The sequence below is a fragment of the Phyllopteryx taeniolatus genome, chromosome 1 (genome assembly GCF_024500385.1).
Source record: "Phyllopteryx taeniolatus isolate TA_2022b chromosome 1, UOR_Ptae_1.2, whole genome shotgun sequence".
Taxonomy (NCBI): domain Eukaryota; kingdom Metazoa; phylum Chordata; class Actinopteri; order Syngnathiformes; family Syngnathidae; genus Phyllopteryx; species Phyllopteryx taeniolatus.
Window position 1 is genome coordinate 104879 of NC_084502.1, and position 13304 is coordinate 118182.

At 44.5% G+C, this 13304-nt stretch overlaps 1 protein-coding gene across 4 annotated transcripts in view; it reads right to left on the reverse strand.

Moving 5' to 3' along the window:
- Window positions 1-13304, reverse strand: part of LOC133476940 (neural cell adhesion molecule 2-like) — a 182058-nt gene that overhangs the window by 23486 nt on the left and 145268 nt on the right. For all 4 annotated transcript variants that reach the window (XM_061771129.1, XM_061771050.1, XM_061771221.1 and 1 more), the window contains exons 6-8: window positions 9578-9695; window positions 6872-7041; window positions 4430-4575 (exon numbers count right to left, since the gene is read on the reverse strand). In XM_061771129.1, the coding sequence (XP_061627113.1) occupies window positions 4430-4575; window positions 6872-7041; window positions 9578-9695 (434 nt within the window). The remainder of the gene's footprint in view (window positions 1-4429; window positions 4576-6871; window positions 7042-9577; window positions 9696-13304) is intronic.

Below are 13304 nucleotides of genomic sequence, written 5' to 3' on the forward strand. Positions count from 1 at the left end.
ACTGTCAGCCAATGAGTTGCAGTTTACTTCGCCAGCTGGGGTCAATGGGATTGGAGGAGTGCGCACGCTCTGAATGCTGAGGATGGAGGGATCGGTGAGGAGGGGAGCTTCTGCATGAGTCAGGAAATGAGTGGCTAAAAACCCCTCGCCCATCAACTCTGCTCCCACCCCCAATTCCTCCCTGCCAACTGGCGGGGTGTGTGCGTGGAGACCAAGGCAGCCTCCAAAGCACAGCCTGTTTGATATGCAGCTCAGTGGAAGGCAAGTGGCCAGCACACAATAGTGAAGTGCAGACTCGCACATATTCACAGAGGCTATGGACTAGCTGCGTGGGGGAGGGGGGTGGGGGGGGCTGTCATGACAACACGCAGCTCAAGGGTGCATAGGTTTACAGGATTGGTGAAGAAGAGGAGGTCGAACACATGCTTCTTACAGAATGCATAAATAATACAAGCAAACATCTGACTCTCAGATGGGGGAGGCTGGGATGCTTTCATCGCCATGCTTGAGACTTTTTAGAAATGCCAGCGGTAAATGTCAGCAGGGCTTGAAACTTTTACTTTTGATTACCGCATTGCCTCATCCATGTGACAATGACAAAATGTGTTGTATTAAGAAAGCAGTTGGTTAGAAGCAATTAAGTATTTGAAGCTGCTGTTGTCTGTAGAGTCCCAAGAACCTCTCGATGCAGGATCCTCCAAAGACTTGCAGTCACACTTAAGGCTGTATTTTTTTTCTCCAGCTAGCCCTTAAGTGCTCAAAGGGAGCTCATTTTCAAACTGTTTTATTCACTCATGAATGGCGTGTTACTTTGGATGGTCCAGATGCATGGCGTTTGGGATAGTTGGTGGATGGACAACATGTCCCTACAAAGCTGCCGAGTCAACAAGGAGGTGGCAGGTTTGGGCTGGGAGTGAGTTGGTAGGACCCCTTTAGGGTGCCAACCATTTCCTGCCATGATATAAAAAGAAGAATATTGCCTCCTGCAGAAAAATAATTCTCCCACAGGCACAGCACCATCCTGTGACGGGAGTACAATTCCAAACAGCAAGTCTGGGAGGCAATTCTTGCACTGTCAAATGAGATCCATGGACTTACACTTCCAAATGGCGGAGAGACTGAAGGCCCTTTCGCACTTCACTCAGCACAGCACAGCACAAGCACGCCATTGACCAAACTGGTCATTGTGTAAGTGCCTCTATGGCGCAAGGGTGCAAGGCATGCTGCCCGGGTTTACATGGAGTGGGCGCCTGTCCCTTGTGGCAAAAAAAAAAAAAAAAAAAAAAGTTCAGTTCCGGCGCAACGCACTGTGACGACATCTTGGTGCATCCAATGGGAAAGAGTGAAAACAACGCGAGACTTCAGTGGAATCCTACAACAAATTCAGATCTGTTGTCCCAAGGTCTGGCACAAACGACAGATGACGTACTGTGACATGGTAAAAGAAAATAATTGCCCTTGTTCAGCCTGAAGACACCTCGAAGTGTCTGTGTGGCGGTGGAGCTTAATCACGAGCCTAAATTCCCCCAGATCCCGCCTTGCCATCAGAATCAGATGAACCCATACCCTTCTTTTTGCCGCTGCTCATCTCCCTCCTCTTCATGTAAGCAAAGGAAGGGCGTTCTGTTGGAATGGGGACAAATACATATTGCCCAGCTGCGGCCTACTTTACGTCCAAATTTGGAGTCGAAGGCCCCATGCTACTTTCTGTTTGGTCGCTTGACAAACGGCGCCAAATATGGGCCAGCATACGTTGTGCCGCCGTCGTCCCCGCCTGTCCTGCACCCTACCGCGTGGTGCACGCTGTGCAAAATAAGTCGGCACAATTGTGAGGTGCCTTTACAGTGTCATGACAGCAATACCACAGATTTCAGACTTCTTTACTACCAATTTGGTGTACTATTGTGTGTGATATTTCAGAATGATGTATTTTGAATAATGTTGCCCAAAATAAATAAATAAATAAATAAATTGCCCCCCAAAAATCCAGATTATGGCTGCTGATATCATTGTTGATGATCCAAAAAATGTAATTGACTGATTACAGCATTTTGAAAAAAAGAATATGCCTGATAATTTGGAACATAGAACGCGGGACAAAACAGTTGCCACAGCCCTGGCCGTTCTTTCACAGTGCTGCCTTATTTGGACAGCACCTTCAGTCAATAGATTCTGCAGTCATTGATCAAACAACACAGCTACTTTTCATTTTTCCCTTCCTGTTGGTGTCCAAGATCAGTTTTGTCCATATAGTAAAAAAGTTAGGGTGTGGTATGGTTAAAGAAAAGTGGTAATGCAACATTTGTCCAACTTCCATCCTGCAACTGAAGGAGGTCGGTGGTGCTTGATGAAGAATACAAACACGACAAAGTGAGTGGAATGAAGCTCTGTGAGGCCCACAGAGGAGCAGCGTCGGTATGCAGATTGGAGAGCAAATTGAGAGAGGAACGTCCTGCCTTAAACCTAAATGACTGCGCTCATCCATCACGCCTCGCGTCCCACATGCTCGGTTTGTCTTTGTGTGTGTTCGGGTATGTGGGGCTCCAGTCATATTTCCATAATTGCATTTGTAGCTTGTTATTTATCAGCCAAAGTGGTTCAAGACAGCACACACATTCATTTATCAATGCGGTGATGTTTTTCCAGTGAAAAAGAGCACTGTAGCTGTTGTGCTAATTTTTTTCTTTCTTTTTCTTTGGGTTGGTACGTCAGATATCTGCAAGCGTTGGAAGTGCATACTGTGTGTGTTTGAAACTGACAGCAGCACCTCTCATAATAATCACCTTCCCGAGGTAGTCCGTCTGCTGCGCGTTCGATTTGCAATTTGTATAGCCGTTCATAATGTAAATAATGGGCGCTGAGAAAAAAAATACACAACAAACGTAAAGGATTTTCAGCTTCACAGCATGTACAATACAGAGAAGTAAATCCATGTGTGTGTTTGCGCTGAAATATTTATGGTAAATACAAGGTCATTCTCGCCATTGACGTCCTGCGTTACAGCATGCTTGAGGCTTGTGCGTTAAAACCAAGTGACAGGACTACATCATCAACTACGGAGGATAAATATTAACAGCATCTGTTTTTGGACATGTTATGAGGAGCACTTGTGGTGTAAGGTGCCACTAATTTCAACAATTCATGTATATGGCAGATGGGAACGATTGTGACTACTTTTATGAGGACATTTACCTGTGACTGTTGGCGATTCCTTTTAGCATTCAACTCGACGAGACACACACAGGCACTCAATTACTCTACATAGACATGAATGTAATGACATTCAATATGCTTCATGAATACAAAAGAGGAAAATGCATAGACTTGTGCGCGACCAGAATCTGCAAAGGATGAATCAAGGCAATTGGAGTGTTCTTGTTTGTTGAAGATGTTTTACCTCGAATCCAAAAAGCTTCTTCAGTTCTCTTTTATCAGAACCCTCAAGGACTTAACAGAGAAGATGCCTCCCACTGGCGATGGCGACTATACCCGAGCCTGAAAACACTACGCTGCGTGGCTGGTTTGCAGTGCCGTGATGTCATCTCTACATTGGTGAGACTGAGCAGGTGTTGGACGGGCACATGGCGCAACATCGGCGAGTGGTTTCTTCAGGTCCAGAGACGGGAATTGTTTTGCCACAAGGCGAGTAACTGACTGATTGGTATGCTGTAAGGTCATTTTACAACCACGCTGGACAACAACAACAACGAAAAACAACATCACCCTAATGTTTACCACCCACCGGGATACAACCCCTAGCTTGCGCTGTAGTGGGTAATGGGAGTCAAAGAGAAGGACAAGACTCGACTCCACCTTTGCAGACAACAATGCAGACAACAATGAAATGGGTGACTGTGAATCTACAGACATTTTGCAGCACATTATTTTCAGTCGTTTTTTTCCGGTTGTATTTTATGAGACGCGTATAAAGGCGGCACGGTGGACGACTGGTTAGCACATCAGCCTCACAGTTCTGAGGACCGGGGTTCAAATCCCGGCCTGGCCTGTGTGGCGTTTGCATGTTCTCCCCGTGCCTGTGTGGGTTTTCTCCGGGTATTCCGGTTTCCGCCCACTTCCCGAAAACATGCAAGGCAGGTTAATTGTAGAATCTAATTTGGCCTTAGGTGTGAATGTGAGTGCGAATGGTTGTTTGTTTATGTGTGCCCTGCGATTGGCTGGCGACCGGTTCAGGGTGTACCCCGCCTCTCGCCCGAAGATAGCTGGTATAGGCTCCAGCACGCCCGCGACCCACGTGAGGAGAAGCGGTACAGAAAATGGATGGATGGAGGTATAAAGGAGAAATACAAAGACGTGGTCATAACATTGCCAAAACAACAAGTCCAGTATATTTTTCAAGTCATTTGCCAGTTGACACTGGACGACATTGCGCACAAATACAGTGCCAAATGGGCCTGCTGGCAGTTTCTACCTTGTCTCCGTCCACAAAGGTCCGCCCGTCGCTGGCTCGTCTCCAGGAGATGTCCGGCAGCGGCTCGCCCTCAGCGATGCAGGAGATCATGGCGGCGTTGCCCTCCACCGCCGTCACATTCTTCAGCTGTGTGATGTGGGGCTGGACTGGAGCCACGGAGGACGTGCCGGGTGGAGAAATGAAAAAGAAGTAAGAGAAGATGAGAGTGCCAGTCAGAAAGTGGAGATGGAGGCCGCGCCGCCAGGTTTAAAAACATACAGCTGATGCATGGCTGAGTTGTTGATCATTTATAAATCACAGGCTTCTGCTTCTGTCAAGTTGAGGAGGAAACCCTCTGGCCCACTCTCTGCAGATTTACAGATAAAACATTTCTATCTTTTGCATACATCCACCCTGCCTCTGCTGCTGTGCATGTTTGACCTTTACTGGCTTTAAACGTGCACCAAATTTTGCTCGCAAGGAACCATCCTTGCAAGACAACCATCTCCAGCACCGGGTGATCCCATTCTGACACAAACCTAAGTGGTGTCAAGCGTGCTGGGGGGATCACTAGCTCAAGATAAGGAGCGCAAACACAGTGCACGTGAAGGGCAGGCGGCATTGTGTATAAATGATGGATAGCATTTATTCACCATCTTTCAGCAATCAGCATACATAGTGTAAGTCCTCAACAAGGGGGCTTGCTGGGTAGCAGCAAGTCCACACTGCGGGTTTGCTGTAGTGACTGCTTGCTTTTAACCTTGTTGGGAGAGCACTAAAGGGAATGTGGGACCTTGTTCAAAACACGCCATCACAAACGCCAGGCTCCACAGTGTGAAGAAATATTTTTTGAGGCTGAATCTTTCTGGACAGAAGTATTGGGACAACCTGCAATTGCACCTGCAGGAAGATGTAAGCAAACATGCCTTCAGTCTTCCTTTGCAGCTATGACACCAACATTCTTCTGCTGAGACTTTCGAATAGATGTTGGAGTCCATGGAGATGTTTGCCCATTTATCCAGATGAACATATTTTTAGGTCTGAGGTCGCTGCCGGTGGACTAGAGGGCCTCACGGACAGTCTCTGCGTTATATAGTTCAACCTAAAGGTGTTGAGGATGATGTGTGGAGGTCAGGGCTCTTCCATAACAAAGTCAAACAAACTATCTTGCTTGCTGTTATCGACCTTGCTTTGCGAACTGTGGCACAGTCATGTTGCAACTGAAACGGACCCAAACTGTTCTCACCTACGATTGTCCAAAAGGGTTTCGGAAGATGAAGCGCTCCAAATTAAAAGGTACGATGATACTTTACCGCAGATTAAGGTGTGCGCCCCAATGATTTTATCCATATATTGTTTTATAAATATCTAAAAATCTGATGTCCATTATCCAGCATAAAAAAAATACTACAAGAAATTACCTTTTTTTTTTTTTTTTTTTTTTTAATTATATGGGGCTTATCAATGTCAGCACCACTATTTACATATATTTGCATAAAAAGTGATAACACCGTTATTGCTCATAAAGGAACCCTGAAAATCCTTTAGCAGCATACATTGTGACTTTTGACTCTTTGCTGATGCTACTTCGGACAATCATGTAGGGAATTTGCAATGTTTGGCTCTTTGCTTCCACACAAATGCTAAATTGAGATTGGATGTCGATTTCCAAAGCAAACGTCAGCATAGCATTTTCTTCTCATTGAGCGGAATGACAGAACAATCTGACCTAATATGCTATTATATAATGTTAGCTTATTTCTGCATCAGTTGCTCTTAATTAAAGTTGCCCTTTTTGCTTTATGTCGGTGAGACAGAGGCGCTCAACTGCTTTGTGTACACATACTGTACAGTAGCTGCCTAAACTGGCATCATGAAAAAAAAACTTTATTATTAGCGTGCAACAAATTCAAACATGCCGCAAAGAGCATTAGTTAATTAATTTAATTAATTAAATACATTAGCATTAATTACTGTGGAATTAGTCATGGCGATTGAGGGACAACTCGGGTGTATGCCTGCCTCATTAATAAAGCGGAGCGTCCCAAGACTTTTGCCAATATAGTCGAGATCCCTTTCCACTTACAAATATGACGGCAAAGGCGTTATTACAACTCAGCCACATCCGTCATCTCGCACCTTTATCATCTTCATTTTATATCTGAATTCTGAAGAACAAGCTCTCCTTCCAACATGAGGCTGCCATCAGAAACGTCCGTATGTTCGATGAACTGCTTTTGCACAATGGGACTGATCTGTCAGCAAAAAAAGAACCTACTAGAACGTACATTGAATTTTTCGAATAAAAGGTCTACAGTACAATAATTGAAATTGAATCTCAAAGGAATGTATATTACTTACTGGGAGTGTGAAAATAAACCTTTATATATATATATATATATATATATATACATAACCTTCATAGATAGCTACTGCCATTTTCCATTTGCCTCGGCGACTCACCGAACACTTTGAGGAAGAGCTCCCTCTCCTGAGAACCCGCCTTGTTGGTGGCCTTGCAGTAGTAGAAGCCTCCGTCCCCCTGACGGATGTTGCGGATGGTGAGCATGCTCCGCCCCCCTCCCAGTTGACTCACAATGTACTGATCCGATGGCTCCAACCGCTGGCCTTTCCTGCGCAAATACATTGCACGAGCGCAACAGTGAGCTGATGCAACAAAAGAATCAACCTCTAAATTGTCTTCCTCAAATGAATCTCTCATTAGTGAATTTTTGTATGCCATCCAAATTCCTCACACGTGCTGCAACTTCTCAAACTCTGTCACCCAAAGAGATCTTCTTCCTCTGCTCAGGCAGTGTGTCAGTGTTGTCAAGGCTGACGTGTATTGGCTCCACTTGGCCGCAGGCTGCCGCCCTCGGCTGTGGTGTGGAATGCGGCCGGATAATCTTCAACGCACTCGCGTCACGGTGTGAGGCGGCTTCGATTTCCTAAGCCCACTTGTCTTTTGACTCCCGGGAAAAGGTTTTTGTCACCAATTTCCCAAGGAAGAATTTGTCGTGCGGCTTTCATATTGCATCTGAGGTTTCGTAAATGTTAAATGCCTGTGTGTGCGCGCGTGTGAATGTGTATAAACAAACATAGCGGTCCCAAATTACAATCTACTGCCTTACAGCAAAGCGCACACAACTTTGTGTTTACAGGTTGCAGCTCTTATTGAAAAAGAATAGAATAGGTAGGAAAAGACATTTTTATTTTTGCCTATTTATGTGATGGCTTTGATAAGACAAACATTCAATCTGAAGCTGGCCTGTTTTCTTTTTAAACCTCAGCCGTTGTGCGACTGAATTGAAAAGTGATAAGAGAACCAAGTATAGAATATGTTGATGGACTTCTGTGCGGGGGTCACGTGTTGCATGCCGATGAGAAAGGTAGATATTGGGAAAGTGGGAAATGTGTAGTCGGACATACGCGCACACAAACAATGCAACGCTGTGGCATTGCCTCCTGCAGGAAGAGTGAGCAAAATAATTGAAAGTCAGCAGAGGAAACAGCGAAGCCGAGTAATAATAACGTTGGCGAGCCAAAGAGGAAATGAAGAGGGGGCCTCATCTCGGGCACGGGCAGCATGGGACAGGCGGCTCGGTGGGTGTCATTATGTTGACTGACAGGCAGTCCATTACCCAGGATGCAAGGCGGCCAGGCCAAACGTCCTGCTGACAAGGAATGCAACTGGGAGGATAAAAGGCGCGGTGACTTAGAGGTGAAATGCATCGCGTTTGTCAAGAGTCTGCATTACTTGACTGTCTCTGTTCTTCAGGATTCTTGAACGGTTGTGCATAATGGAAGGGGTTAAAAGTCACTTTAGCGTCAGATTGCCGTTATCAAGTTTAGCCAGGAGGTTTTGCGCGAAAAGGGGGTTACGTTTTGTGGATATTTGTTAGTAATCAGGATTATGCATACCCTGCACTGCATGCAAATTCTATTTTTTTTCCTTTTTCTCCCACATCTGTTATTTTTACCGACTGTCAACCAAAGTAAAGTGTTGGAAATAGCTTGAGAACAAATCTTTGAACTCTTGGACACTCAAACTGTCTGAGTAGTGTTGTAAAACGCCGCCGTGTGGCATTTTGTCGCCTCAAGATAAAAAGTCTGCATGTTTTTTACACAATAATCAGTGGAAAGAGCTACTTAGGTAAGATGCATCTGAGTATGCCTGTTTTGTTAAAAATGGATAGTTGTTATCGGTGCAGAAGGAACTGGTCAAGTGCATGCAATATAAAGAACAACAATGTCAACTTGAATGATGCAGTGCTCTGTAACTGTAACTCAATCAAGATGGCGTTTTATTATTTTAGATCCTGATTTTGGAGATGCGAGGATTCCGGCCGACTTCGTGGAGGGGTTTGGCCTCCCATTAAATTTGGACGCAGATGGAGGAATATTTTCCCTATCGTTACTATTCAATAATGCACCATCATGACAAAATGCAGGCGTACGCAGGAAATGCAAATGTATGATTTGTTACGATCCCAAATTAGAATAGTGAAACCTTATCAGAGGTTTGCGCGCTAGTGAGAGCCATTTGTTTTGAGTGAAGAATTTGATATGCCCAAGGTCATCCAAAGAAGCAAGTTATGACATGCTTTTTCTCCATAATGCGCCATCTTCGCACAGTGTTCATAATTCCTCATACATCAAACGTACGAGCAGCTTTCAAGCATTACATCAAGAAGCCGTATAAATGTTCAACGCTAAGAGGGTTCAAATGAATCTAACACTGTCACGGCCCATTGGCATCAAATAATTGGGTGCGCCGCAGGAAACAAGGACGGATTCACTGTCATCAATAGACTCTCAGGTGCCAATAGGCGGGTGTCTGTGAGTTCATTTTCTCATGGCTTGGTGCAGAGCGGACAGCCTGGTGTCAGATGCTCTTCAGGCACGTATTGCCCGCTCCCGCAGCAGCGTGTGTGCTATTACTGTACGACTGGGGAGGGTGATGTGCGAGGCTGGCATATAAATTCCTCAGAGCCAAAAAAAGCGAATCGACTCGATCTGTAAGCAGCAATCCGCAGCTCCTCGTTTGACCTCCACGAAGTATGGCAAATACTATGGCTCCGTTGTTTTGCTTGAGCTGCTGCTTGGCAAATCTTGAGGGATGAGTCATGTTTGTGTTTTCTGAAAAGTGGAAGATATTTCCGGAGATACCTGTGCCACGTTACGAGAGGGTCGGGAGATCCAGAAGTGATGCAGGTAAAGGTGACTGACTCCTGGTAGTCGGCGGTGGCGTTGAATGACTGTTGGGAAACTGACAGAACCGGCGGGACTGTGGACACACAGAAAGGGGACGCCATCATAAAACATCACGGAAGAGTAGGCAGAGTGCAACAAAAGTGCCAAATGTGCAATATGGAATCCATCTGGACCAAACATGGTTTGAACTGTAATAAATCTTTACTAACGTTTGCACATTTGCCTCAAACTAACTGGGCTTTAAATGAAAGTAGATTGATTGATTCTCTTTGGGGTTTTTAAACAACATCAATGGTATGGGAGAGCTAATCAGAAAAATACTCAACAAATAGTTTAACTTCACCACTGGATGTGGTATTAAGTCCCTTTTTCACTTTGTTAGGGTAAATGTCACATTTAATAATAGAACACATACAGTGAGTAGGACTACACCAAAAATACAAACGGACGTCGAGGTGAGTTCACCGTCGTACGCACGAGACACACCAAAAGTTCTCCCGGGATAAAACCAGTCCAAGCAAAAATCAAACCCTTTGAGTCATTTTCAATTGTAGCAATTTTCAAGCTTCTGCCTGATGTGAGAACCATCGATTTCTAAGCCAATGAATTTTTGCTCCTGAGTGCTTCTGATTCTTCATCATGTTAAGCAACCTTGTTACCGGGGCACCCCACAAATCAACAAGCCTTCTTGTGCTCATTATGGCAAAGAAACCTCCATGTGGCCGATACATACAGTACGTGCACCAGCGCACTGCACGAGGACTTACTAGCTCGACCGAATTTATTGTTGGCAAGGGAAGCCGGCACATAGCATCGATATTTGGACACTATCATTCAACCCACAAGACGTCAAAGCGGAGGAAAATATTGTGTAAAACCAAAACAGCGAGCTTGTTGTGTAGCAGCAAATCCACACTGACTGCCGTTTGGTGTACTGAAGGCTTTTAACGCTGTCGGGAGAGCACTCGAGGGATTGTGGGACCTTGTCAAAACAAGTCATCGCACACAGAAGGAGCGACATCGCGTCCCACAGGGTGCGGAGTGACTTTTAAATGGAACACTGAATGTAACATACACTATATGGACAAAAGTAATGGGACAACATACCCACAGAAAGTGAAGATCGTGAAGATACGGAGTTGATCCCTACTTTGCAACTAATAACAACACTCGTTCCACAGTAGGCTACTTGTGTATGTGGGACATTTTTGTCCACTCCTGCAGTAAATCACGAGGTAAAAGATCACTAGATCAGACCTTAATCCAGGAGAACTTCTTCCACGCTGAACTCATCCAAACATTGGATGATGATTTTGCCACGGAGCTTTTGACCTTTTGGTCAAACCTGTTTGTCCATGTCCATATTTGGAACACCTTCATTCAGTGGTTATGATTGCGTTAGCAGAATGTAAATGATTAACGTGGAAGTTTTTTTTAGTTTGTTTGTTTGTTTGTTTTTGACAGACAGCTGAAAAGAGTCAAATTGCGCATACACGATGTTAGCCAGCAAGCTAACAATTATTAATGGGTCCGGAAAGGACACAAGAGCGATCGGGAAGACAATGCTGGATTTCGCTAGGAACAAAATTCCACCTTGCCTAATTACTGTCTGCAAGTTTGAACGATAAATTGCAACTATTGCGATACGAGCGACTGGACGTCCCAGTTTGCTTGTTTTTTTTAATTGCGGACAAAATATTGACAACTCAACTGTGCTCACTTCACAACAAGCAGCAGTTTGGCATCGTGAACAAATCTTCAAAAAGAGGCTTCAAGCTGTTTAATTGGGCTCTCGGTTAATGTTCACCATCAAAATCAACATAAATCAAAGACAATTACTCATTGTGTATTTAAAATGGCAACATACCTTTGCCGCTAGCTAGCTTAATGATAACACGTAATTGGAAAAACCATCGCTAGAACTAGCATCGACGGTATGTGACGCTGTAAGGAACGGATATTTCAACACAAAGGCCTGAGCAACACATGAAGACATACCATATAACAATACAGACAAGCGAGCAGTGACAGTATTATACTGCCACCTGGTGGTCAAGTCACACACACCAGAAGGAGTCGCAATGAATTATTCATGTGCAAACTACTTAAATCTTGACACGAATATCATAGAGTGTTAGTTTCCTTAATCTAAAAACTTTGTAAAACATTTTTAGGGAGGATGGTCCGGATTAATGGCATTTCCATTCATTTCGATGGGGAAAGATGATTTAAGATACAAGTTTTGAGTATCTCAGGGCACATTTTCACACTGACGTTCTGCCAACACACCAACGACCGCCTGCGTTGACTGACGTTGTTTGTTTTCGATCTCATTAAAGCGTCTTAAAAGTGCACTTAATGGCAACAAATGAGCCCGGCGACAGGCTTCTAAACCCGGATTGAACAATGACTGCTCGGGAGGAGCATTCCTCAACAAATTGCTTGATGAATGTCACCTCTGAGCCTGTTCCTCTACATTTTTAATGCAGTGGAGGAAAGGCTTACTGCAGCTTTTCCTTCCCGAGGAGTTCTGCAGCCTATTAGCTGTTTTGCCTTCGGGTTGATTGGCCCTCCTCATCAAGACAACACCCCCGATATAAATGCTCCACTGGAGACTAGCACCTCCAGTGGGTCACTCCAGCAATGTTCACTGTATTCACGTGTCAAAAAACAATATTCTCTTATCAACAGAGGTATGAATACAGTATTTATGACTGCAAATGGAAGGAGAAAAGTATACTGTAAGCGGCTTCCGCCCCGCTTTTAGTCTTGTTGTGCATGACGGGGTCTGGCAACGTCTGTTAACGTGGTGCTGAAGTAGTCGAAACTGACACTTCCTACGGCTCACCGTCAACAAAACAGCAGGATGCGGTGGCGCTACAAGCGGACGTGTGAGCGGGACACGTGCTTTCGGTTCAGGGGGAGTTCACTCCAGAATTTTACCTTAATGGAGATCAAGCGGTACAAGAAAATAGATTAAGCAAAATCAAAGTCTAAAAATTCCCTTGCTATATCGCGGTTCACCTACTGCGGATTCAGTGCATTGCTGATTTTTTTTTTCATATTCATATTGCATAATTATTATTAAATTATTGCATAATTTGCCATATCACAGGATTCTGAGGGTATGATCGAGGTTTCGTGGGAAAATAAATGCTTTAAAACTGTAAAAAAACAAAAAAACATTGCAAGGAATACATTCTAATGTACAGTATTACTGTATGTTTAGAGTTTAAAAAGTGTTTAAGAGTATAGAAGGGGTTGGAAGAGTATGGTAGAGGTAAAAAAAAAAAAACTGTGTGGGGAAGATTAATAAGAGTCAGGGGAGGGTCATACATCTTGTATGTATAAATAATCCAAATAATATGTGCGCGCTACTTCTTTGATTTCACCTACTGCGGGGGGTGGCCCAGAACCGGACCCCCGCCATAAACGACACACGCATTCCCGTGTGTTTTTGTTTTTACATGCCCACTTGACTTCTCCTCCATACCTTTGAGGTGCGATCACGTCAAGATTGATTTGAATGCAATTTTGTTCCCAATGTAGGCGGAGGGCCAGGAGCTGCGGAGCTGTGGAGCTGCGGAGCTGCGGTCCTCATCCCTCTTCCGAGACGCCAGGGTCAACAAGCAACACTGTGTTCCTGCTTTTTCCCCCCTTCCATCACTTTGTTTATTTTACA